Here is a 23,887-nt window from a genome sequence, read left to right as displayed (position 1 = left end):
CCGGCAGGCGAAACTGATTCGCTCCATTCTGCGGACAATGTACCCCATACTTCCACTTCAACACCGCCCACGGAACTAGACGAAGATACGATGACGGCAAAGAGCTTGGAGCAAGTATGGCGGTGGAATTCTCCTCTTCCGCCAGCCATCTCAACTTGCATGCATGAATTCATCTCACAGCAAGCTAAGAGCCATCCAGATCGACCAGCAGTAAACTCGTGGGATGGTGACTTCACATATCGCGAGGTGGAAGAATTTTCGAATGATCTTGCACTCCATTTAATTTCTATCGGCGTCGGCATTGGCAAGAACGTACCTGTTTTATTCGAAAAGTCAAGGTGGACCTCAATTGCTGTTCTAGCTATCATGAAAGCTGGAGGCACATTTGCGTTGATGGACCCTAGCCAGCCAGAAGGAAGATTACGAGCTATTGTGGAACAAACTGGCGGACAACATATTTTGACCTCAAAATCGCAAGAAGCACTGGGACAGACCGTAGCACCGAGCGCAAACCTTGTAGTTGTGTCGGCAGACCGCTTCGAACTAAACAACATTGTGCCGGATCCACAACTTCCGCATGTCCCAGGAGGCAGCAACCTCTACATTCAATTCACCTCTGGCAGTACCGGTGTACCAAAGGGCTGTCTTGTTACCCACGAGAACTACACCAGTGGCGCTATACCGCGGGCAGATCTAGTTGGATACCGTGAACATTCAAGAGTCCTCGACTTCGCATCGTATGCTTTCGATGTTTGCATTGACTGCATGCTTTGTACTCTGGCAAATGGAGGATGTCTATGTATTCCTACGGAGGCAGACCGGGTCAACGACTTGAGCGGCGCCATCCGAAAGATGAAAGTGAACATGGCGCACATGACTCCCTCGGTCGCACGTGTCCTGGACGTCGATATTATTCCTTCGCTTGAGGTACTTGGCTTGGGCGGTGAAGCAATCTCGAATGGAGATGCACTAAAATGGGGCAAGGAAACACAAGTTGTCAACGCATACGGCCCATCAGAATGTACTGTGGGCTGCACGATCAACAATCAAGTCGGACGCGACGGCAAGAAACAAATCACTATCGGTAAAGGAGTCGGTGGTGCTATCTGGATCGTTGACCCGGTTGACCATAACCGTCTAGTCCCAGTTGGGGCTATCGGGGAGCTCATTGTTGAGGGTGCCATAGTCGGTCCTGGCTATCTCGGAAATACCGAGAAGACTTCTGAAGTATTTATCGAAGACCCAGAATTTCTCGTAGCTGGCTACGGCCAGTTTCCTGGTAGGCGCGGCAAATGTTACAAGACAGGAGATTTGGTTAAGTACGACGTAGATGGATCCATCATTTTTGTTGGTCGTGGTGACCAGCAGGTTAAATTGCGAGGCCAACGCATTGAGCTCGCAGAAATTGAGCACCACATGCGAGACAAGCTACCGGCAGAAACTCGTGTTGCAGCTGAAGTCATCAAGCCAGGCGGTCCATCAGGTGAACCCTGTCTTGTTGCGTTCATCTCTGCCAATGCAGGGCTCGTATCTGGCACCGACAGCCTACTTGGTTCTTTCTCTCCAGCGGTGGAGACTGCTTTGACGGTTATGACCAAGGCGCTTTCGGAATACTTGCCGATTTACATGGTGCCAGCGGTTTACATACCCCTACATACAATGCCTCTTCTGGTCTCAGCCAAGACAGACCGTAAGCAACTACGCGAAATTGGTACTGCAATGAGCAGGAGAGACCTCGCTGCGTTCGCTGCTGCACTCGTGCCACGAAGAGAGCCATCAACGGAAATGGAGCAAAAGCTAGCCGCTATTTGGGGCAACGTACTTGGCCCAGACGGCGACTTCAGTGCTACCGACAATTTCTTCTCTGTCGGTGGCGATTCGCTTAAGGCAATGAAACTTGTGGCTGCTGCACGAGCCGAAGGTCTCTCTCTCTCTGTGGCTGGGATATTTGGAAACCCAGTACTCGAAGATATGGCTTCGATAGCTCAGCCGACGACTTTGGACGGTGATCTCCATGTGGAGCCGTTCTCACTTCTTAGTCCTACCTGGTCCCCCAATGTAGCAAAGGCGGAAACAGCGGAGCTCTGCAATTTGAAGTCTGAGGTTATTGAGGATGTCTACCCATGCACCCCCTTGCAAGAAGCCCTTATGGCGCTATCGGCAAAGGTCACTGAAGCATACGTTGCTCAACGAGTCGTTGAGTTACCCAGTATTGACATGGCACTTAAACTTGCAAACGCTTTCGATGTGGCGTCTAGAGGTTGCCCAATCCTTAGAACAAGAATCGTACAGGTGCCACGGCAAGGCCTAATGCAAGTGGTAGTCAATGACGGCTTCTTGTGCCCAGTGTTGGAAGGCCAGGGTCTGACTGAGTTTCTTGAATCAGATCGAAACGACCCAATGGAATTGGGTAAGCCATTGGTACGCTACGCAATTATCACGAACGAGAAGTCCACTGGAAAGACACATTTTGTCCTCACAATGCACCACGCCCTGTATGATGGTTGGTCGATGCCGCTGGTAGTCGAGAGAGTCAATGATGCGTATAATGGAGTTTCAACAGAACGACCTGCGAGCTTCAATAACTTTATCAAGTGGCTATGTGATATGGACCGGAAAGATTCGGAGACCTACTGGCGCGAACGCTTGGACGGTGCCGGTGGCGAGCAATTCCCATCCTTACCTTACCCAGGATATCAACAACAAGCCGATTCATTGCTTGAGCACTACGTCCCGGTGGGAAACCGAGTGGGAGGAACTACGGTTGCCACCGCTATCCGGGGCGCATGGGCTCTCTTGGTCGCCTCTTATACTGCGTCAAATGATGTGGTATTTGGAGAGACATTGACTGGTCGAAACGCCCCTATCCCAGGCGTTGAACAGATTGAGGGTCCCATGATTGCCACTGTGCCAATTCGCGTGACGGTTGATGTCGATGCGACTGTTTCCGAGTACCTACAGGATATCCATACCCAGTCGGTTCTCGCCATTCCCCACGAGCACTTCGGTCTCCAACACATCCGTCGCTTAAGCCCCGATGCGCGCGAAGCATGCGAACTTCGGACAGGCTTTGTGCTTCATCCCAGCACTGAAGGAGAGGCGGTTGGTGGTACCGAAGAACAGCCTGCAAATGGCTTCGTTCCTGCAGGCGACGAAGAAGCTGCTCAAGAAGCTCTGAAGTTCAACACCTACGCCCTCATGCTTGTGTGCTCGCTTGACCCCAAGGGTTTCTTGATCATGGCCAGTTTCGATTCACAAACAGTTTCGAGCCCGCAAATGCAGAAAATGTTATCTCAGCTTGGCAGATTGACCCAACAATTCTGCGAGTCTCCGAACAAACATATTGGTGATCTCCAAATAGTAGATGCGTCGGAGTTGACTGAGCTTGTACGGCTCAGTAGGCTGAGCGGCGGCAGCTCTGCCTGCTCTTCGATGTTCTCAGACGATGTGCAAGTAACCGATGCTTGGATCGTCGACCCTGCAAATCCCGAGCGACTCTCCCCCGTCGGGGCGACCGGCGAGTTGCTCGTGCATTGCCTTGGTGATCCCAAGATAGAGTCTATCGATACTCCAAAGTGGCTGCCAGACACCGTGGTTGGAAAGGTCTATCGGACCAGGAAGCTGGCCAAGTACGACTCAGGAGGATCCATCATAATCGTTGAGAAGCCCATCGCAGAGCAGAAACAGAAGAAAGTGGATCGAACGGTCAAGATAACAGTCGCATCCACGAAACAGCGCAGACTGCGATCAGCCTGGAGTCGAATCCTGGCCATACCCGAGGATGAGATGGGGCTTGATGATAGCTTCTTTTTGTTGGGTGGCGATTCGATTGGCGCAATGAAACTCGTTTCTGAAACTCGAGTTGAAGGTTACGATATCACAGTCAAGGATATCTTCAAGCATCGAACCTTATATGACATGGCCAGCGTGTTGAGAGAAGCTCGTAATGCAACGCCCAAAGAAGTAGCAGAAGCAGCAAAACCATTTTCTCTGCTAGCAAATGCCGACATCAACAGGTTTCTGGACATACAGGGCGCACTGGCCCAGCCGGAGTGGGTTATTCAAGACATCTACCCGACAAGACCACTTCAGCAAGTCGCTGTTTATGGCACCGTGAAGATGCCAAGATATTCAACAAGATACGAACTTTTCCATCTTGATGGCGATGTTGATAGAGAAAGACTTCTTCGAAGTTGCCAGGAGCTCGTCGCTCAAAATGAGATATTGCGCACCGTTTTCGTTGAGAATGAAGGGCAATGCCTAGGTGTTGTGCTGAAGTCGCTGACCGCCAAGGTTGACGAGTTCGACATTGAGGGAAACATCGAAAAGTTTGCACACAACCTGTGTCAAACGGACATTCAGACGAAGATGCCTCTCGGATCCGCCTTCGTCAAATTCATGCTAGTGCGAGGAGATGATGGCCGGAGCTGTTTGATCATCCGCATCTCGCATGCACAATATGATGAAATATGCTTGGTACCATTACTACGCCAGCTTGGAGCTCTATACGATGGCCTATCTTTCAGGCCTAGCGCTTCATTCTCGAATTTCGTTTATCACACTCTGAACAAGACTCTCCCACAAAGTATTCCGTACTGGCGAGAAGTGCTCAAAGGGTCAGAGATGTCTGTGTTGAAGCCCGACCTACCCCTTAGCACCAGAGTCCCCGATGCTGTCACTCGGACTGTGAGCATCGCCGCGCGTCTAAGGGATATCACAGTTGCTACACTGCCCACCGCAGCTTGGGCCCTCTGTCTAGCTAGGCGTTTGGGTCGTCGTGACGTGGTATTTGGGGAAGTCGTGAGCGGTCGCAACACTGACCTCACCAACGTAGACTCAGTCATGGGCCCAACGTGGCAATACGTACCTTTCCGTGTGAAGTTTGAAGAGGGCTGGACTGGTCTTGATCTTCTGGACTACGTTCAACACCAGCATATTTCCAGTGCACAGCATGAGGGCATGGGTCTGAGCGAGATCGTGCCGCAATGTACAGACTGGCCAGAGAGCGTGGACTGGTTCGATACGGTTGTTCACCAAGATGTCTACCACGTCGAGGAGATGAAGTTCGGTAAGGCGAATTGCCGCATGGAAACCGTGTATCCGCACTATGAGCCACTGAAAGAATGGAAGATTCAGGCGTTCGTCAAGGGTGACGAACTCATGTTCGAAATCGTCACATTCGCTGACTGGATCCCAGTCGCGAACGAGTTGCTTGGCGAGCTGGAAGAGATCATGGATCTGCTTGTTAGGAGGCCAAAGGAAGTCATCCCTTGGTAAAGTAGAACGAAAGTTTGAAAGTGAGGAGGGTCTAACATGTGAGAGTTGGCCCATGTTTCTTTGAGCTTTTGCACTTGAGGGTCCGTCTATAGCACATTTTCTGTTACATAGTACATTCGAGCAATGTTTATTTGGTGTTTGTAAATAATCTTGTCTCCTGCGTTTAAGCATTTTACAAGATCTTTTTCCACACACCTGCATCATCTGAATGATTAAGTCAGAGCCTTATGCTAGTAACTATAGCTCAAAGCCCGAAGAACTTCATATCATCCGCGCCACGGATGGGGACGGTGTGGCCGACGCCTCGCGCGTAGACACCCTGCAGATGGTCACCAAACGTGTAGTTCGTGTACCCGCTCTGAGGGTTATTCGCCAATGTTGTTGCAGGTGCATTTTCGTTGTAGCCAAACACTCCGGCCCATTGCTTAATAGTCTCATTGTAGTTGTTTGGTAGAAGCGTGGCGTCAGAGCTACCATGGTAGATCTGCATGCGTGGTCGGGTACCGTTGTAGCCCGGGTACATGTCATGGACGACCTGCGCCCACTTTGCAGCAGTTGCGCGTGAATTACCCTGCGCGCAGGTGCTGTTCCAAGAATCGACGCCGCCAGATGCGGAGACGAAGCAACCTGCAGGTACGCCGGAGTATGCGATACCGGCCGCGAACAGCTCGGGATAAGTTGCGGCCATGACATTTGTCATCATGGCGCCTTGGAGCCGTCCGTTAGTCCTTGGTCTGCGTCAATGATCGTGACGGCGATGAACTTACCTGAAGAAGATCCCGTAACGAACACTTTGGTCGCATCGCCGCTGTACTTGCTCAGAGTATAGGTAACCATGTTCGCGATGGAATTGCTGTCACCGCCACCATTGTGCGTAAGCGCACTCTTAGAAGAGACATCCCAACAGGTACCACTGTAGGGAGACTCTGGGTAGATGACGATGAATCCTTTCTGGTCAGCGAGTTGAGCGTAGGGACTTCCGCTATAATACCCCTGTGCTGTGCCTGTGCAGTAATGGATTGCAACGATGATCGGAGGGTTTGTAGCGAGCTTCGAAGGGACATAGATATACATCTTCGATTTGGACGAGTTCTCACCGAAGTCGGTGACCTGCTGCAGCGATGCACGCTTGATGGATTGATGGTTGCTAGTTGGCGATGAAGTCGCCAACGTGCTGAGGGCCAAAGCCCCAAATAACTGTGTAAGGAACATCATCTTGCTATAATCACACTGTTACAGAGATCAGTATAAAGACGACTCTTGGCACAAACCATGGGGCGTCCGCCATCATTTATTGGGAAATGGCCGGAACAAGATGTGAGGCAAACTCCAAGTCAACTGGCACATCCTTTGCTCCGCTAGGATACCCCCTTCTCATGGTAAAAATGTGGTGTTGTGACTGACGAATGCGGAGGTTTTTCGCTAATAGTACCTGACATTTAGCCGAATTTCAAGGCAAGCAAGCGCAGCTCAAATATCCCAATTGAGGAAACACAACATCGTAAAACTATATTACCGACAGTCTCCGCAAAACGTGAACCCTGATAGCGGCTGTGACGCATCAATGCAGCCAACATTAGCGGGGCGACATGGCCGTTTTTGGCACCTCGGGGGGACAATCTGGATGAATGAGAACGACCCAATCGGTCGAGGCGAATAATGTTCAAGTTACACGCTCTATAGACCCCACTCTCAATGGTGACTACGTCCCTAGGATCTACCTCTGCCGGATTGTGTGTCTCAGATAATCTTGACCAAAGTCACGAGAAAGTGACTATCTCGCAGGTTACCCCAGCTTTTGAATACGGCCTACTTGAGTGCGTATCTATCACAATCGAGCTTGATGCTCCTCAGTCTTGGATCCAGCCGCCAAAGTTTCTCGGAACTTTGAAACGACATCGTGCTCATGAATCCAACTAGTGTCTGCTCTCTCCTTCATTCTCTTCCTCAGCTGTTCATCGGTAATGACATCCTTTGTTCTGGTCTGCTCGACCTTTTTTGCATTTCCTTGGGCTACAACTTGCATCACCCGATCCGTATGTGGCTTCCTCGTTCGTTCATATAAGGCGAGTGCATCCGCGATGGCCTGGCCTTTCGGGGCATGCGTTGAGGTTGGTGGGAAAATCTGGAATATTGAGGCAGCAAAAGCCCAAGCATCGTCAAGCGCCAGACTACCGCCAGCTGCGAATGCACCACCATGGGCGTGCGCGGCGTCGCCTGCCAGGGTGACACGGCCTTCTCCCAGGATCCATGTGTCTAATGCGTGAGCAGTGCTATTCGGGTAGATTCTAGTGTACGGCACGGCATCGACAATGGCCCGGACAGATGGGCTCCAGTCCTTGTAGTACTCCTTCAGAACATTCACATCTCCATCTGAATTCCACGTAGCATCCTTATATGGCGCATCCGGTGCGCTAGGATCGCTCTGCTCGGAGCCCACTACTGTAAACAAATCCTTGCCAAGATGGGATAAGAATAAGGTTCTATCAGGGCCCCAGATATGAACTGCCTCATCTGGGACATCGTGAATGTGTGAGAGATGGGCCACGGGAAAGACTGAGCGGAAAGTTACCCAGCCTGTCCAAGCAGTTCGCGAGGACGGTACAAATTGTGTCCGGACTCGGGAATGAATGCCATCAGCTCCGAGAACAATATCTGCATTTGCGGTAGAGCCGTCGGCGAAACTAACCACGAGCTTCTGTATTGTTTCGTCGAATATTACAGATTCAAACGGTTTAGACAAGTGCAGTTGTGATGCGTCTACGTGCTCGACAAGTGCATTATGCAAATGCGCTCTGTAGAAACGGGATGTGAGATGGTTGTATTCCACATGGCTTTTGTGTGTGTCTACAGATACATCCTCGTTTGTTTTATAGTGGCTGGCTATTTCGTTAGCGAAGGTTCCCTTGGCCACAGTAAAATCTAGTATACCGACCGATAAATCATCGGAAATCTTGATTTATTGCGAAATGCGATCGTGTCTTCGAGAGCATTGTGGACCCCGAGCCTGTCAAGTGTCCGCATCCCATTGGGGCCGAGTGCGATCGATGCCCCTATCTCTCGAAGCTCGGCTGCTCGTTCATATATCTGCACATCGACTGCAGGGTGGCTCTTAAGAGCAATGGCTGCTGCGAGGCCGGCAATGCCTGCGCCGATCACCGCAACCTGAAGTTTGATATTATCTGCCATCTTGTCAGATTAATTTAACAATGAGACTTTGTAAAGTGCCAGTTTTGTTAGACGACAATCGAAAGTTGACGTGTTGATCAAAATCGTGTCTACAGAGAGGGCCGTCAAATGCGGGCGCACAATTGCGCAAGACCTAGCCAAATGGCATGATAGTATCGGCCATCCCAATGTTCAATAGAAGCCGCCAATAACCAATCTCAGGCATAGAGAAACTAAGCCTGTACATCGAAGTGCTGATAGGCTTACGCTTACTTACTATCTTGAGTGCCAAGGAGGAAATTGTTTGATAGGCTTGCACAGTCATTTGGCGTTCCTCCGAATCTGGCATGTACAACTTATTGCAGAGCTGTGGCACACATCGGGACAACGGACAGATAGACATATAGCGTTTAACAATACTGCTTATACTACCCGATGCACATTGCTTAAGGGTATACGCGACCGTCAACATTGACTCTGCCTAACGTGCTCAATGTATGCCAACTCTAAAGAGCGGGTAATTGATAAGGCCCTATGACTTCGAGACCATCGCTATTGAAGGATATGAGATATGATGCTTAAGTTTTCGTCTACCTTCCCAACGACGAGAAGTACATGCAAAATACTGAATGGGCGAAAGCTAGAATACTGTGCATCATACCCCGATCAAGCCGACCGCAGACTTCTTATCGCCGGTCTCGATGGAGGTGCGATGTAGGTACGATTTAGCCACGCAATTAACTGCTTCTTATCTGCAAGGACATTAACCCGCCACATCTTTTTAATTGGTACGCCATTCGGCAGCTTGTAAATAGTTTCAACCCATTTTTAGAAGCGTTTATATCGACTTACATACATAGTAGGAAGTAGAACTCGATCTACGAGTTTCGCGCTTACTTCTAGCAGGGTTCCATTTGATGGCTCCGTCGTCATTTCCAAGCGCCCAACCAAGCGCTTGCTGTCACCCTTTGAAGACGCGAGCACAATTGAAGAGAGGACACCTGTTTGAGGATAGCGGACGACATACTGTATTGATCTTACGTTCGCTATCGAAATCGTGGAAATGGGATCATTTGGTGTTTTCCCATGTTCACCCCACCCCAGCTATGGCGGAAGATCGTGAGACAATATGAAACAGACGGGACCAACAAGATCATTCCGTGTAAAATCCAGCACGCGGAATCATTACTGAGTGAGATTGCTCTGGTCACATGTCTACAGATTCAGTGCCAAAGTGCCGAAGCACCAGGAAAAAAAAAAGGAAAAAAAAAGAAAAAGGGAAATGCTCAAATGCAGCTGTTTGCCAAGTTGGAGGCCATTGACCTGTGTTCCATTAACTCCACATGCTTCATTTCGCAGCTATCTTTTCGTTCTCATATCTGGTGTGCAAGGCAATGGCCGCCAATCAGGTCGAACGACTTATTATATTCGCAGTTATGTACATAATCATCTTTAGAGGATTCAGTTGAGAAAAATGCTTAAGCCAAGATCTGAGTCTGACCATTGAGACACTGATCAGGGGTTGGAGTAAGAGATTGACTGGGGGTACAGTGTCACGATTGGCTGATATGGAGCGCATGGGCAGGGGTTAGCGTCGCGCATTGCCGCATCGTCAGTCGATCCGACAAAGCTGGAGCACTGACGTTTCCCATAGCAGCATTCTGAGGCATGCCGTCCTTCATCTCAATGCTTTGGTGGGTCAACGGCAACAAAGTTTGTCTCACGTCTTGCAGGTATTTCGCACGTCCAGCGCTGATACCCTGTACGGGTTTACCTTAGCAGTAATGACTATGTAGGGGTAAGCTTAAAACTACCCGTCAACACCAGAGCTTAGCGTTTTCCGGCGCAGTTATTGGTTGTAATCTGTTGCAAGTCCGTGTCATGATCTTAAGCCTCCTCGTTCCTGGCCTTGCTTGCCAGCTCCTCGTAGCCTGCCTAGCGTCAGAATGGTCACTGCTGTTCCCCCAGACTAGATTCCTCGCTTCATTGTCACGCCACTGACTAGGTTCAGAGACGTGTGTAAGAACTGGCGTTGACCGATACCTTGTCACCATCCCATCTTACTCCGAAGCATTATACACTGGCGAATGTGCCGGGACCGGTCACAACCCTGTTTGTAACTTGGTTCGTCTAAGCCCAGACTGTTCTCTTTCCGTTACTCCCACCGGTACATCCTACATAGAACACGAAACTAAACATAGACAGTTTCTCCCTCTTGCGGACAGGTCCCTTTCTCTCTTTCTTTCTTCCTTTCCTATTTCTCAATTTCCTGATCGGCCCCTAACGGAGACGTGCCCAACGGTTACGTTCATTCATAATTCTATTCTTGGTCCCGCCGGTCGGCTTTCCTGTTGTGCTTTTTTATAGTCCTTCCTCTAACGGTATTATATATCTCTTTTTTAATTTTGACAACGGTTCCCATACACAACGACAACATGATTTGGGCTACTGCATTGGCGGCCTCGCTCTTGGCCACAGGCGCTCATGCTGGAGTTGATAGAATGATAGGCATGATGGAGACGAGGATGGAGGGCGAAGTTACACCGATACTACAAAAGAGGCAAAGCAATTCAATCAACCTCACACCAGACTCATCATCGATGAATCTTACTCAATGGAATACGGAAACCTCAGCAGCGTGTACGGCGGCTTTGAAACAGCTCGCAGTGGCATCTAACCCTTCAGGGACGGCTGTGTGCTACAATATTCCCAGTCTAGACACCAATACCGGCACATTCATGGCAGATTTAAGGTTATTTCAGGTCTCGTTGGCGACGGGTGATTTCACTACCATACCACAACAGAACATCCAGGTCGAGCTGCAGTATAATGGCGCCTCGGTGTCACCGGTCAGCTCGTCGCAAGTGAACACTCGCGATTTGGGAAGACGTGAAGTTAACCCCAGTCCACTACAAACATACATGTTTGTGGGACAAATCGACCAGGCCCAGCTCGCCCAGCCAATGACTATGTAAGCTGCAGCCAATCGAACATGTCTGACAAGTCACTAACGCTGTGGTGTAGGGGGGTTCTCGAGGCATTAATCATGCCCACAGTTAGCCTCAAAGGCGTCAATTCTGCCGGGAACACCATTACCACGAATGTCTCGTCGAACGAAGCTGCCTTTGTGAATGGCGTATTTTCCAAGGAAATAATCATGTCTGACCTTGCCCTCGCTCAGTTGGCAGTCAATGATGAGCTTGCTGGCCTCAGGAATGGAACTGTTGCATTCCTGCTTCCTGGCGTCAACATACTTATTTTCCCAGTTGGCTTGGTGGTAACAAGCTTCTGGTCGCTGATTGGTTTCGCAGCCTATGGCTATGGCACATTTCAACGTATCAACTATCGAGAGTCCTACAGGTCGAGGAAGGCAAGAGCAGGAAAGTCATCCGCTGGGAGAATCTGAGCTGAGTTCCGCCAATGGTCGTGGCTACTGCAGTCTCATGATACGTTTCGAACAACTTCCCTCCGCTGCCCGCCATGCATCAGGAAGTTTGCAATCTTTTTGTGGTCGCATGATTTGCCTGATGCGAATGATGAAGTGGCCACTCCCACGCCTGGTCGCCTGACCTCGAGGTCTGGATGCCCAATACCCCACATTTTAGACAAGTATGTATGTATGTATGTACTGTAGATGAAGAGATTCGATATCGAGGAAATCGTCAAGTTGGACGTGTCCCACAAAACATTCGTTGATCAACCGTTGCTCCGGCGACAAGAGTATGTCCAATGTTGTCGTCCAGGTCTAGATGTGGATAAAAGATGCCTGAAAATTGGGCCCGAAAGCTCGTCATGCAGGGATCGAACTTCGTGGTTTATCCCAAGAGGTCGATCTAATCACACCGGCTCTACCCACTGAGCATGACCCTGGCTGAATTTCAATAGATTTTATGCAAGGCAATTAGCGTAGCTAGGAGAATGTTAGTCTCACCGCCAGGTGCTGTATGCATGCGCTAACAGAGCACTGATCTTTGGGTAGTACCTGCTGGTGACAGCGCATTGGCGGATGACGTCGCTTTCCACCAACCATAACCATTGTGCCTTGAGAAGATGCTCCACCACAGTTGAAATACGGTGAGACCAGGGCACCGCGACACAACAAAGTAGCCGGAGAACAAGTCGGGGTCACATTTCGTCTTTTGCCAGCTCCCTTGGCTCTGTCGTTTTGCCATGAACTCGATCATCGAACAAATCAGGCTACAGCTCACTGTTTTGAAGATCGCCATCTCGATACAGTGGCACCACTCGGGGTCAGACAGCCCGGATGGGGCGGCGTCTCGACTCTCGGTTCTTCATCGAGATGCGAGCTCAGCATGAGCATGAACTTCAAGGAAACCCCACGTCTGGATCTCAATGCTCCATCAACATGCGTCTGCTTCCGTTTCCACTCGCAAGGAGCCCTGTCACAGGCGGTTGCAACCATGTCCACATAGCGGCCCGTCCCCATTCGTTCTCGAGAACAGCCTCACTCCGTCGCCGTTTGGATGCACCGGTCGTGGCAGCCAATGGTCTAGTCAGGCACTGACATGTTCCAAGCCCAATCATGACCACGACTTCAGTGTTTAGTTGCGCCAGGGTCCAATAGCTAGACGACTAAAGGTCCACATCGTCGCTTAGTGCTCGAAGCTACCAGGTCGCATAAACATTATGGGCTTGTTGTTGATGCCAAAATACATCCCAGCAACCAATCTCCAAGATCGTCGGTGCCTCTCAAATTCTACAAATAGCTCTCATGTTTCATGGTTCGGATCTTGTCGTTTGATTCCTTGTTCGATATTCCTAATTGCTGCATATTTGTCCAGACAAGTGTCTTTTTATCTGTTTCGGGCGGAATACGTCACATTTCTTGTATATTGTTTCTTTCTCTTTTGCAAGATACCCATTTGATAGCAGTTTATTCCCCAATCCCACACCATGGACGCCTCGGAGCTCGTGCAGCAGATGCACGACACTCTGTCTGCGATTCATGACACCATTTCCGGAATCTCCACCGACAGCCATGATGCTCTACTCACAGAACTTGAGCAAAAGCGAGACTCATTACTCGACGAGCTGAGATCCACCTTTGACAAGGAGCATGAAGAAGTCACAATCAAGCGTCAAGCAGAAATCGACGAGGTCACGGAGAAGAGGAGGATAGAAGACGAGGAGCGTGATGCAAAGCGAAGATTAGAAGATGAAGAATACCAGAGCAAGAATGATGCTGAGGATCTGGAGAGACATGAGAAGCTTGATGGCGACATCAAGGTAGTCGACGAAGAGACAGACAAACAAATGGACGTGGTCGAGGCAGCAGCGCAAAAGATAATAGACGAGGCAAGGGACAAGCTCAGGGAACTCGAGGAGAAAAGAAAGGTTAGTCTGATAATTCGAACTTCTCGACACGAAACACTCCCTAACACTGTTACTCGCAGGAAATTAACCGTCTCATCGACGAACACCTTGAATCTCCACCATTTCCTCCAGTGCCAACACGTAAGAGAGCCAGAGCTGGCGAGGCAACCGATCATACCGAGGCGACTAGCGAGGAGCAGGCGGCCGATAGTGCTGAAGCCGCCGAGGAAGCGCCAGCCGAGACTGTTGATCCCGCTGAAGACGCCGAGGAGGCACCAGCGGAGGCAGCAGAGCCAACAGAGGAAGCCGCACCTGTCGAAGAGGTGCCGGCTGAGCCAGCTGAAGAAGCGGCGCCTGAACCTGCCGAGGAAGCTAAAGCCGAGCCTGCCGAAGAGGTACCAGCAGATGCTCCTGGGGATAATGAGGAGAGAGCACTTGTGGTCGTTAATGGCGGCGACGTTACTACCAGTGAGCCAGCCCCGGAAGATCAAGAAGACCAATCGAATAACAATGACAAGGCTCCTGAAGCTGAGGCGCCCTCACCCGAGAGCGAAGAAGCAACGTCCACAGAAGATACGAAGGAGGCTGAATCGGACGACGGTGGTGCCGGAATTGGAGGTGAAGGTGTCACTGACGCATCCGAGGAAGGCCAGCAGCAGTCCGAAGAGGTCAACCTGGAGGAGCCAGAACAGGCAAAAGAAGTCTCTGAAAGTGACCCAGTTGCAGAACAGCAGGACGGGGAGGCGGAATTACCGGAGGAGGCACAGTCTGCAGGTCTGCAGGTCGCGGACTCTGGTATTGGCTTGGACCCGGAAGTGGAAGCGGGCAAGTCGCGGCCGGCATCACCTTCTGGGAGCGAATCTCCCAACCAGGACGGTGACGAAGAGCGCGACACAGACAGCGCTGATGAGGTGCAAGATGGGGAGGTAGTTGATGCGAAACCTCTCGAGTCGGAAGCAACGGACGTCAATGAAGATTTGAACACTTCCCAGTCAGACCCCATGAGTTCAAGTGATGAGCAGCATGATTTGCCGAAAGAGGATCCCGATCAAACGAACAGCGACGGTGTCGCTCAAGTCCCAACTGAAAATGATGAGCAGAGTTCGAAGGATGTCGCCGCCGAGGAAGGCCCGGTGACTGATTCCCACGAGGATTCTGTTGAGAACGAGGAGCATGCCGCCGAAAGTGCCGAGTCTAGTTCCACGCCATTGGAGTCTGACGTAGCACATGAGGAGACTATCCCCGTTGCTGATGACACCTCCGATGGCAGTTCTCCTGAAGTTGTGCTTGAGCAGAACGACGAGGAAATGCCCAGTGAAGACCACAGCCACGAGGAGCCCATTCCCGTCGCGACAGAAGACTCCCCTGAATTCGAGGACCCCCAAGAGCTTCAGCAGGATGATTCGATTTATTCCGAGCATGCCGAGCGAGCTGAGGAAGATGCGTCAATCAGTGACACCCAAGAGACATCTGCGCCAGGAGAGCCAGGACCAAGCGTGGAGGACCCCAGCTTTGTTTCTCAAAGCAGAACCGCCAGCCCCACACCACAACCGGAGTCGACAGAAGAGCATCCTACCTCTCCTGCAGCCAGCCGACCTGCCACTCCCAATCCGGACGATGAAGAAGTAGAGGTACTGCCTACTCGATCAAGCACACCTGAGATGGCGCAAAGCTCGGACGACGTTTCTGATCTCCCCCAGCAGGGAGGATTGGAAACTGATGTCAGCGAACTGCCGGAAGAGCCGAGCAATAGTGATGAAGAAGACCTTCCTCGGGATACAGAAGACAAATCCCATGGCCCTAATGACCGGGAGGCGGAGACGAGTCTAGCACCCGATCCAACTGACGATGTCGAAACGGAAACACAATCTGAACCTAAGGATGCATCAGAAGTTGTCACTGACGAGCAGTTTGAGGCTGTACACCAATCATCGCAAGTGACGGATCAAGATAATCATGATGTATCCCAGGCAGACGCTTCCAAATTTGGTGCTCAGGATGACGTTGCTCAGGACAGCCACATCAGCTTTGAGACCGAAGACGAACAGAATGAAAACCAAGCCGCGGCTAGTGAGGATAAGTCTGTTGAAGCCAATGACGCTCCTACGGAAGGCGAGGCAGCAGCTCTTGACCGTGACCTCGAGACCTCTCTTATAAACGATCAAAGCGTCTCGCAATACTCAAGCGTTGACGGCGAAGCTGGCAGTCACATCCTGAGCAGCGATGTGGAACATGGCGAATCTGATAGCGTCAACGACAAAGAGGAAATAATTGGTCGATCCTTGTTGGAGAAGGCTGCCATGAATGAGCAGGAACATTCGACTCATGAGCCTATAGAATGCTATCAAGATGGTGACGGAGCTGATCAATCACTTCAGGAAAGTTTGATTGATGATCAAGTTGGTACCATTCCCAAGTCCCAGATTGATTCGGATAGCCTGTCCTCTCTAACATTGAATCTAGTCCAGTCTCATCAGCGATCACAGCTTCTCGGGGAGCCCGAGGAGCGTTCGGCTCATGATGAGGAGCGAAAGCACGCGAAAGAAGACCAAGAACGCGGATTGGAAAGACAAGAGGAAGAGAATTCGCATCCAGCGGAAGATCACAGCTCAATAGTACCAGAGGAGGGCGAACGTTATCTTGAATTTAATTTTCCAGATGACGACTATTCATACAATATTTCTGTCTCTGAGACAAGCTCACACCCGGAGCCACAGCACGTCACGCACGACTACACGTACGATAATACCGTCTTGCGCCACTCCATCGACGACTCCACGGAATATTCCATGTCAGCAGAAACTGATGAAGACTCACGAAATCTCTCAGTCAATGTGCCTACAAGACAAAAGACAATCTCACCACTGCCTGTCGAGAATGTGACGGTCCAGGGCCAAGACGACCTATTTGATGACACGGAAACTGCATCGTCGCATTTCAGCGATGAGGAGGATTCTGAAATAATTGATTCTGCACTTCCGGAACAACGTACATTTTCGGGAGATCGCATACAACAGGCGAGTCTCGGCCAATATGACGGAGCCAGTTGGGGCGGGGAGGATTTCACAGAGGACTATGCGAGCAGCGTCGAGCCTCCCAGCACTGCTCCAGTCATTCAAGAACCAACTCCGACGCCGACACAAAGCAGGTTTGACTTCGCCAGAAGCTTCGGCATCCGCATGGTAGATGAAGCTGAACCACACGGTAATCCTCAGCTTGGCACGCCTGACGGAACGCCAAATCTAGAGCCCGTGTCCCAGCGTAACGTCCCGGATATCAGCCCTCTTGTCCTTCAAGACGCTAGCCCGATGACACCTAACAGGAGAGGATTGTCTTCAAGTAGACATGCCCCTTGGAACGATCCCCAGACACCAACTAGGCAGGACATGCGACCAGCCCAGCCAGAACTGGAACCGGAGATTGACCCAACAATGTTTGCCCCCCGTGATGTCACCCATGTTCCTTGGCACGCACGGAATGACTCGGAACCATTTTCCATGAGAAGCCAAAGCACCCTCTCATCGAATCCATCGTCACCGGTCCACTCATCGCTACCAGTAGACAAGCACGAGCCGGTGATTCGAGACTCATGGCATAATCCGGTCCGCTCACGGGCTAGTACTCAGTTTACTGATCGGAACGCTGCCGAAGAATTCGATCCTTTCAAGCATGATTCCCCGCGACCGTCACCATATGACATCAACTCCCCGCGACGAAGCGTACAGGTAGATCGGCCCGTCTTGGAGTCAAGCCGGAACTCCATGACAGGTTCGCCTATGTTCCAGAAGCTCCGAAGCATGTTCGAGCCTCCAGGTGGTGGCGATAGTAATAGCCGAGGCTCTAGCCCGACACGTTCGCGACCGGTTTCCAGCATCTTCCAGACGGTTGGACGGGAGAGGAGCTCGTCTCAATTGCGGGAATCTCACATTCCATCGCGGCCCAGCTCTCCCCGAAAATCATTCGTAAATGACCGCGAATATGAATCTGATGAGCGGAGCGCACTGCTACATTGACCACGCCCGGTTGCGGTAGAGGGTGCTGGTCATTCTCTTGGCGTTCAAAAAAGGGTCAACGGGTTGAATGATTACGACGACGGATATGACGCCGACGACTCGCTCTCGATATCCAGCGTAGAAGCTAGTGCGGACTACCGGCTCGCTTGGATGTTTGTAGAAGGTTGGCGACAACGTTTACAAGTCGCCGGAGACGTCATAGAACAGCACAGATGGGAATGGCGAATGGAAGATCTGGACTTGATGATGTCGGGAAAGAAGCGGGCTTCACGGCTTTCTCTTGCTACATTACCATTTGGTTCTGTGAGAATTATTTCGGGCGGTACGCCGGTCGTGGCGCAAAGGGCGGAGCAAACATCGGTGCATCGGGATTTATGACTATTGGCGTTCGATAGATCGGCTGTATATCTAGGCGGCTCTGCGCAAGCAATGGTATTACATTTTATCAGGATCTGATATGACCTTGGTTCTTTCTTTTAAGATGATGTATACTCTTATCTCGACAGAAGTTTTAGCAGGCAGTCGATGCCGCGTTGCCTTAGAACCCAGCAGCATGATTGCGGCAATTGGGCTGTGACAGCAATGCTGACGTTGTTTTCGACGTAAGCCATCTCCCCACTGACATTAGTCTAGTCTAAGTCAGATAGTGTCTGCTCACCCTCAAGAGACTCTCATTCTATATTATGCAGCCTGTGGCTCTCTTATTGGAATTAAAAGACATGTGTCAAAGCCTAAAGCTTCTCTACTATTTCGAGAAACTGCGAGGATGATTAAATGGCAGTTGAGTAAAAATGAAGGCGCTGATTGGCGGCGGCCCGTTTGCCAGAATAATTACTGCCGGGGCGTGTTTTATGAGGGTAAAATAAACGGGGCCCGCGGGGATGGACGCACGGAGTTAATGTAGATACCGGCCGCAAGGTTTAATCCGACCACTAACGCCAACAATTCCAGGCTTTCAGTGACAAATTGAGACATCTCATGTCAGCACGTTGCATTGGCCCAAGGCTCGTTCGTGCAAGCGCGCTGATTTTAACATGTCAACCACAAGTCTTGAAATGTTTAAATAAAAAGGATGAAGTCTTTCGCAATTCATCAAGTTGACCCCCGTCCTTTGATGATACAACCCCGTAGGCGAACAACTTCCTCAACATTCCCTCACTTCTAATCATCACACTGCGGATTATCCCCCCCCTTACCCAGGATGCATGTCATTCTTACCGGCGCTACGGGCCTGGTAGGCTCGGGCGTGTTAGACACGATGATCAAAATGAAAGACATCACCAAAATCTCGATCATCACCCGGAGACCTGTCCAAATGGCAGAAGATGCAAAGGACCCAAGGATAAACGTGATTATCCATAAAGACTACGAAAAGTACGACGCGGAGCTGCTCGAAAAACTCAAGGGCGCAAAGGGATGTGTCTGGGCTCTAGGCATTAGCCAAACCCAAGTTACTGCTGAGTACGCTAGTCTAGTGACCAAATAATTAGCACGCGACCATTGCCAAGGAGCTGACAAGTCATCACCAGGGAGTACGTCAAGATCACCAAGACGTATGCGCTAGAAGCCGCAAAGGCCTTCAAGGACCTGGCATCCGAGGAGCAGCCGTTCAACTTTGTCTACGTATCAGGCAGCGGCGCGACGACGGAGCCCGGGCGGTTCTCTGCCATCTTCGCGCGGGTCAAGGGGGAGACGGAGCTGGCTCTCGCGGAACTGCGCAGGCAGTATCCAAACCTGCACGCCAGCTCCGTGAGGCCTGCGTATGTCGATGCCAGCGCTCACGCGGCCATCCAATCGTACCTTCCGAATAAAGCATTGGCCCTCCGGTTGCTCGAGCCCCTTCTTGGACCCCCGGTCCGCCTGGGATTCAAGAGCTTTCACAGTCCGACCGAGCCTATAGGCAGAGTCATGACTGAGATCGCACTGGGGAGACATCAAGATCAATTTGTGGCTGGTAAAGGTGTACAAATGGTCGGCCGCTTCCCAATTATTGAGAACACCGTATTGCGGCGTCTAGCTGGTCTCCAATGATATTTGTTTATTTTTGGGTTTTCCCTACTCTGTATTACTATACGAGAATCCTCTCAATGATACCACTTAATAATATTATATGAACGCAAGTTTTGTCACTCGGGCCCTTGGAGCCCTTGAGTATTAATTCGCTGATATTCCTCACCGCCCGGCTATCTGCGCAAGATCAAACCATCCAGCTCGCTTTTTAATACTCGAATCTCCATCGAGGGTCGGAGTCGCCCTTCCAGTCAGGCACAGCTCCAACGTCCTTGATCTCTGGCGCAATAGCATCTCGGTTCTTGTTTTGCTTCTTCAGACGGAAGAATAGAATAGTAACGACGGCAATGTTCGCAATGAGGTAAGCAAGCGCGACGCTGTGGCCAACGACGAAGCGAGGACCGTCGGTAGATCGGTAGAGCTGGGTTCCAATGACAGCGCCACAGTTTCCTATACTGATCTGCATGGCGTTGGCGATGGCTCGCTTGGTCTGCCCAGACACGTTGATGGCTGGCCATGACAGCACTAGGGCAACCGCTGGGTATATACCGCCGGCGGCGAAGAACATGCCTACGTAGGAGACGCCTGGTCGTGCCGTGGGATGCGTGTTTCCGAGCAAGATGCAGTATCCGATCGCCGCGCTATTGGGATTTATTGTCAGTAATTTTATCAACTCATTGTCAAGCCGAATACACCCAACCGTGAGGAGCCAGATATGGGAGTTCCCAGGAGTGTTCGGTAACTCGACGCGTTCCTAACACTTACAAGAGTGATGATCCAGCTATGAAGATGGCACGTTGACCAAGTTTCTCAGAGAGGATGGCAATAGCAATTGTTGTGATGAAAGCAAAGGCGTATGGCGGGACGGTCAACAGCTGGGCGGTAGCAGCTGAATAGCCGAGATTGTTGATAATAGTGGGCTACAGCTTCGGTCAATATTCTGTTGGTTGGATGTCTGCGGTTGAGTTGCTGACTTACCAAAAACAGGGAAAGCGTGTAGAGCGGCAGACTCATTGTGTGGAAACCAAGACCATACAGCCAGCAGCTGGGATCCTTGAACGCCTCAAATACAGCCCCCCAGGTAAAATGCTCCTCGTGTGTGGCGTCTGAGTCCGCAGCTAGTCTCTCTTGGATGAATTGGCGCTCGTCCTCGTTTAGGAACTTCGAGGTTTTGGGATAATTGTGGATGAACCTGCACAAGCAATATCAATATAGGTTCGTTCGCTCTCATGACGGGAGAACATACCAGTAAGCACTGAAGGCCACTAGGACCGTAAGTATACCTTCCTGTGCAACATCAGCATCGTGGTTACACTACTTTACCCAAGCTTTTCGGCAACTTACAAGAATGAAAATCCAGCGCCAACCATTAGCCCATACAATCCCGCCCATTCTCCCAATGCCCTATTATTCCATGTCAGTGACAATTTCTCATAGATCGGGAGCCGAACTTACATAGGCTAGAGCACCACCGAATGCACCGGCAAGCGAAGCTGCACTGAAGAATAACGACACTCGGTACTGACGCTCGCGTCGCTTATACCACATGGAGAAATAGTATACAACACCGGGGAAGAGACCGGATTCTGTCACACCGAGGAAGAATCTTGCAACCAAGAATCCCGGATAGCTCTGGACAATGCCGAGTAGCGTTGCAACCACGCCCCATGCGATCGTTAAAGTGGGAAGCCATATTCTTGGCGATGTCTTTTTCAGAACAACGTTGCAAGGAATCTGCGTGATCGTGAGTTTTCCGCTCGCAACTCGGCATTTGATTAATTGCCATAGCAAAGCTCACCTCGAATATTACGTATCCCACAAAATACAGAGTCAAGCCGTTCAAATACTGGTCGGGAGCTGGAGAGACATGTGTGTTAGTGGATGGGGGGCCTCCCCGGGGAGCGATTTCCACCTACTCATGTGAAGATCGGTCAGCATTCCCTCTATGCGGGCGTTTCCGACTAAGAAAAATCGTTGTTAGCTCAACGGACGTTATATCTCATAAGGGGATCATCTTACCATTGCTGCGGTCCAAGAACGACAGCAGATATAAGATACCAACGGCGGGAAGTAGACGTGCGTCAAGCTTTCGAAGCAGCGATTTCTCATCGATGTACTTGCCCGCAATCTCAGCGTCTGACGCGGGTGGGCTTTCAGTGGGCCCATTGGCCCTCTTCTCATCTACCACGCCGTCTGCGCGGACAGACATTGTTGCGCAGAGGGTTCGTAATTATCGGTTTGGGCGTTGTGATATTAATTGGTGCTGTCACTACGTGTGAAGCATTAGTATTCAGGACCCAGAAACGTTTCGGCAGGTGAAAGACTCAGGTCTGGAATAGCTTTTTATCATGTGGGAGACCATCGGTCATGATTATATCAATGTCGTGCCTCGAAGTTGAACATGCACGTTCGGCCGCATATGGATTGCCTTATTGTAAGAAAACCCCCACTTACAGCGAATGATAGCGATGTTTCCTTAATGAAATCTAAGCCAGGTCCACGTGGCGTACGGGGAACTATCGATATGGGACTGTAGCACCGGTAGTAGATAGGAAAAAAGAAACTATTCCCCAGAGCTTTCCCAGCACGGGAACCATGAATCCATCGCGTCGCGCAAGAACCGTGCTTTAATCAACGGTTTTCCAGACTACCGGATACCGGGTAGGCTGTAGGCGTGCCCAAGCCGCATGATGAAATAGATCAATCGCACAATACCCTCTAAGCTGAATAAGGTTGCATACTCCTCCAATTGGCAACACCTGATTGGTCGGGAGGGGAAGCACGCCTTGATCATCATTAATCGCGACATAGCCCTACTCCACGGTGCCTGTAAAAGTTTCGTCACAGAGCCATGCTTTTAGATCGCGCAGAATTGTACATGCAGGCGAAAGCTAAAGCTAAACTGAGGCGTCAATGGCGTGCTTAACTCCGAAATCATGACCGAATTATCACAAGCCGGTTGTCTGCCAAGATTCACAGCGAGTATATTCTGTCTAGCACGGCAGTCGCTCCCCTTAGCGTCACGTATGGAGAAAACCGACTAGGCAATCATGGTGAAGGTGCCTCTTGGGTAAGGTAGCAGGATGATTGTCACTTCAACATTGTTGGTACTTAACCCACGTACGCTGGTAGAACGGATATTGCGTCGCATGTTTCACACCTAGTTTCCAGCTTATCAATGATCAGTTGCCCGGGCATTTTCATTCCATTTGTTTTCTCGCGTTTTCCCTACCCTTATTGCGGGTGAACCATGAGACGAGGGCTTGCGTGATCGCAGGGGCTCTTACCACCATGGGCATAGGAATGGCAACCCGTGTTATTTCCGAGAATGGCGTTGATTTTTCTCTCGACACTTGCTGTGAGGAACAGTCTTTGAAAGAACTGTGCAGGCTGGCACCGTTAAGAGAGCTTCCTTTGAAATATGAGAATGGGCACATTAAAAAGAAGGAGAAATGGGAGGAAAACCCGACGAAAAGGTGCTGAAAATGGAAGAGTTATTCTTGAAAAGAGACCTTTTTCATGGAATAGGAAAGAAAACGAAGAAGAAAAGAACAAGACAGTAGGAGAAGGAAAGAAACTCGTCGGAGCAAAATACTCTTGTGGTAGCCCAAAACTTGTAGTTTAAGGTGAACCTTGAGGTCGCTTCCTGGAACTTGCCTTTCCAACTGCAATTGTTGTTCACAAAGGCCGAACCATCGTGTTGACAATCGCGTTGACAATCCCGCTTAGCCGCTCGCGAACTGCAACGCCAAGACCATCACCGGTATGGCAACCGGAGTAGCCCAGATACCCGGGCTATCAGTCTCCCGGAGCATCACAAGATATCCACCGGTGCCGGCAACCTGGCCATGAGGCGGGTTGAGCAAGTTCAGCACTGCGTCGAAGGCGTACGAGCTAGCCACTTGGTCAGAACGAAGAAGACATGACCGTGGAGATGGATAGGGTTCTGTGGCGGCAAGCGTTGGTCTCTGCCGTAAGGTATAACTGCTCATTCGCGTCTGGAAGATGTATTACGGCGTCGTCGGTCTCGAAAATACCTTTGTCGTCCAACACTTTAGACAAGGCCGAGTTGGCCTAAAAAGTCA

General features: G+C 50.6%; 7 protein-coding genes across 7 annotated transcripts; 4 read left to right on the top strand and 3 right to left on the bottom strand.

Moving 5' to 3' along the window:
• Nucleotides 1-90: 90 nt before the first annotated feature.
• On the top strand, nucleotides 91-5,277 carry BKA67DRAFT_509664 (peptide synthetase; the record flags this gene model as incomplete). The annotated part of the gene is made up of 1 exon (XM_046097260.1): nucleotides 91-5,277. One exon carries the CDS (start codon nucleotides 91-93, stop codon nucleotides 5,275-5,277), a length of 5,187 nt encoding a protein of 1,728 aa, XP_045965158.1.
• A 244-nt stretch (nucleotides 5,278-5,521) lies between these two features.
• Nucleotides 5,522-6,492, bottom strand: BKA67DRAFT_654170 (carbohydrate esterase family 1 protein; the record flags this gene model as incomplete). Its single annotated transcript, XM_046106513.1, has 2 exons — nucleotides 5,522-5,985; nucleotides 6,045-6,492. The coding sequence occupies 2 exons, from the start codon at nucleotides 6,490-6,492 to the stop codon at nucleotides 5,522-5,524; spliced, it is 912 nt and encodes a 303-aa protein (XP_045965157.1).
• A 613-nt stretch (nucleotides 6,493-7,105) lies between these two features.
• On the bottom strand, nucleotides 7,106-8,466 carry BKA67DRAFT_654169 (uncharacterized protein; the record flags this gene model as incomplete). The annotated part of the gene is made up of 2 exons (XM_046106512.1): nucleotides 7,106-8,156; nucleotides 8,213-8,466. 2 exons carry the CDS (start codon nucleotides 8,464-8,466, stop codon nucleotides 7,106-7,108), a joined length of 1,305 nt encoding a protein of 434 aa, XP_045965156.1.
• A 1,256-nt stretch (nucleotides 8,467-9,722) lies between these two features.
• On the top strand, nucleotides 9,723-10,033 carry BKA67DRAFT_549930 (uncharacterized protein). Its single transcript, XM_046101618.1, has one exon. The coding sequence runs from the start codon at nucleotides 9,728-9,730 to the stop codon at nucleotides 9,899-9,901; it is 174 nt and encodes a 57-aa protein (XP_045965155.1). The 5' UTR covers nucleotides 9,723-9,727; the 3' UTR covers nucleotides 9,902-10,033.
• Nucleotides 10,034-10,880: 847 nt separating this feature from the next.
• On the top strand, nucleotides 10,881-11,851 carry BKA67DRAFT_531101 (uncharacterized protein; the record flags this gene model as incomplete). The annotated part of the gene is made up of 2 exons (XM_046099334.1): nucleotides 10,881-11,416; nucleotides 11,470-11,851. The coding sequence occupies 2 exons, from the start codon at nucleotides 10,881-10,883 to the stop codon at nucleotides 11,849-11,851; spliced, it is 918 nt and encodes a 305-aa protein (XP_045965154.1).
• Nucleotides 11,852-18,764: 6,913 nt separating this feature from the next.
• On the top strand, nucleotides 18,765-19,943 carry BKA67DRAFT_687336 (putative nucleoside-diphosphate-sugar epimerase). The gene is made up of 2 exons (XM_046109046.1): nucleotides 18,765-19,253; nucleotides 19,322-19,943. The coding sequence occupies exons 1-2, from the start codon at nucleotides 18,994-18,996 to the stop codon at nucleotides 19,821-19,823; spliced, it is 762 nt and encodes a 253-aa protein (XP_045965153.1). The 5' UTR covers nucleotides 18,765-18,993; the 3' UTR covers nucleotides 19,824-19,943.
• Nucleotides 19,944-20,010: 67 nt separating this feature from the next.
• On the bottom strand, nucleotides 20,011-22,011 carry BKA67DRAFT_508932 (major facilitator superfamily domain-containing protein; the record flags this gene model as incomplete). Its single annotated transcript, XM_046097196.1, has 9 exons — nucleotides 20,011-20,443; nucleotides 20,568-20,722; nucleotides 20,781-20,994; nucleotides 21,049-21,089; nucleotides 21,147-21,206; nucleotides 21,258-21,536; nucleotides 21,601-21,659; nucleotides 21,719-21,763; nucleotides 21,822-22,011. 9 exons carry the CDS (start codon nucleotides 22,009-22,011, stop codon nucleotides 20,011-20,013), a joined length of 1,476 nt encoding a protein of 491 aa, XP_045965152.1.
• Nucleotides 22,012-23,887: the final 1,876 nt, after the last annotated feature.

Source organism: Truncatella angustata (genome assembly GCF_020726525.1).
Source record: "Truncatella angustata strain MPI-SDFR-AT-0073 chromosome Unknown BKA67scaffold_1, whole genome shotgun sequence".
In the NCBI taxonomy this organism is placed as follows: domain Eukaryota; kingdom Fungi; phylum Ascomycota; class Sordariomycetes; order Amphisphaeriales; family Sporocadaceae; genus Truncatella; species Truncatella angustata.
The sequence above is the reverse complement of the archived record's forward strand: the minus strand, read 5'-3'. Positions and strand labels throughout refer to the sequence as shown.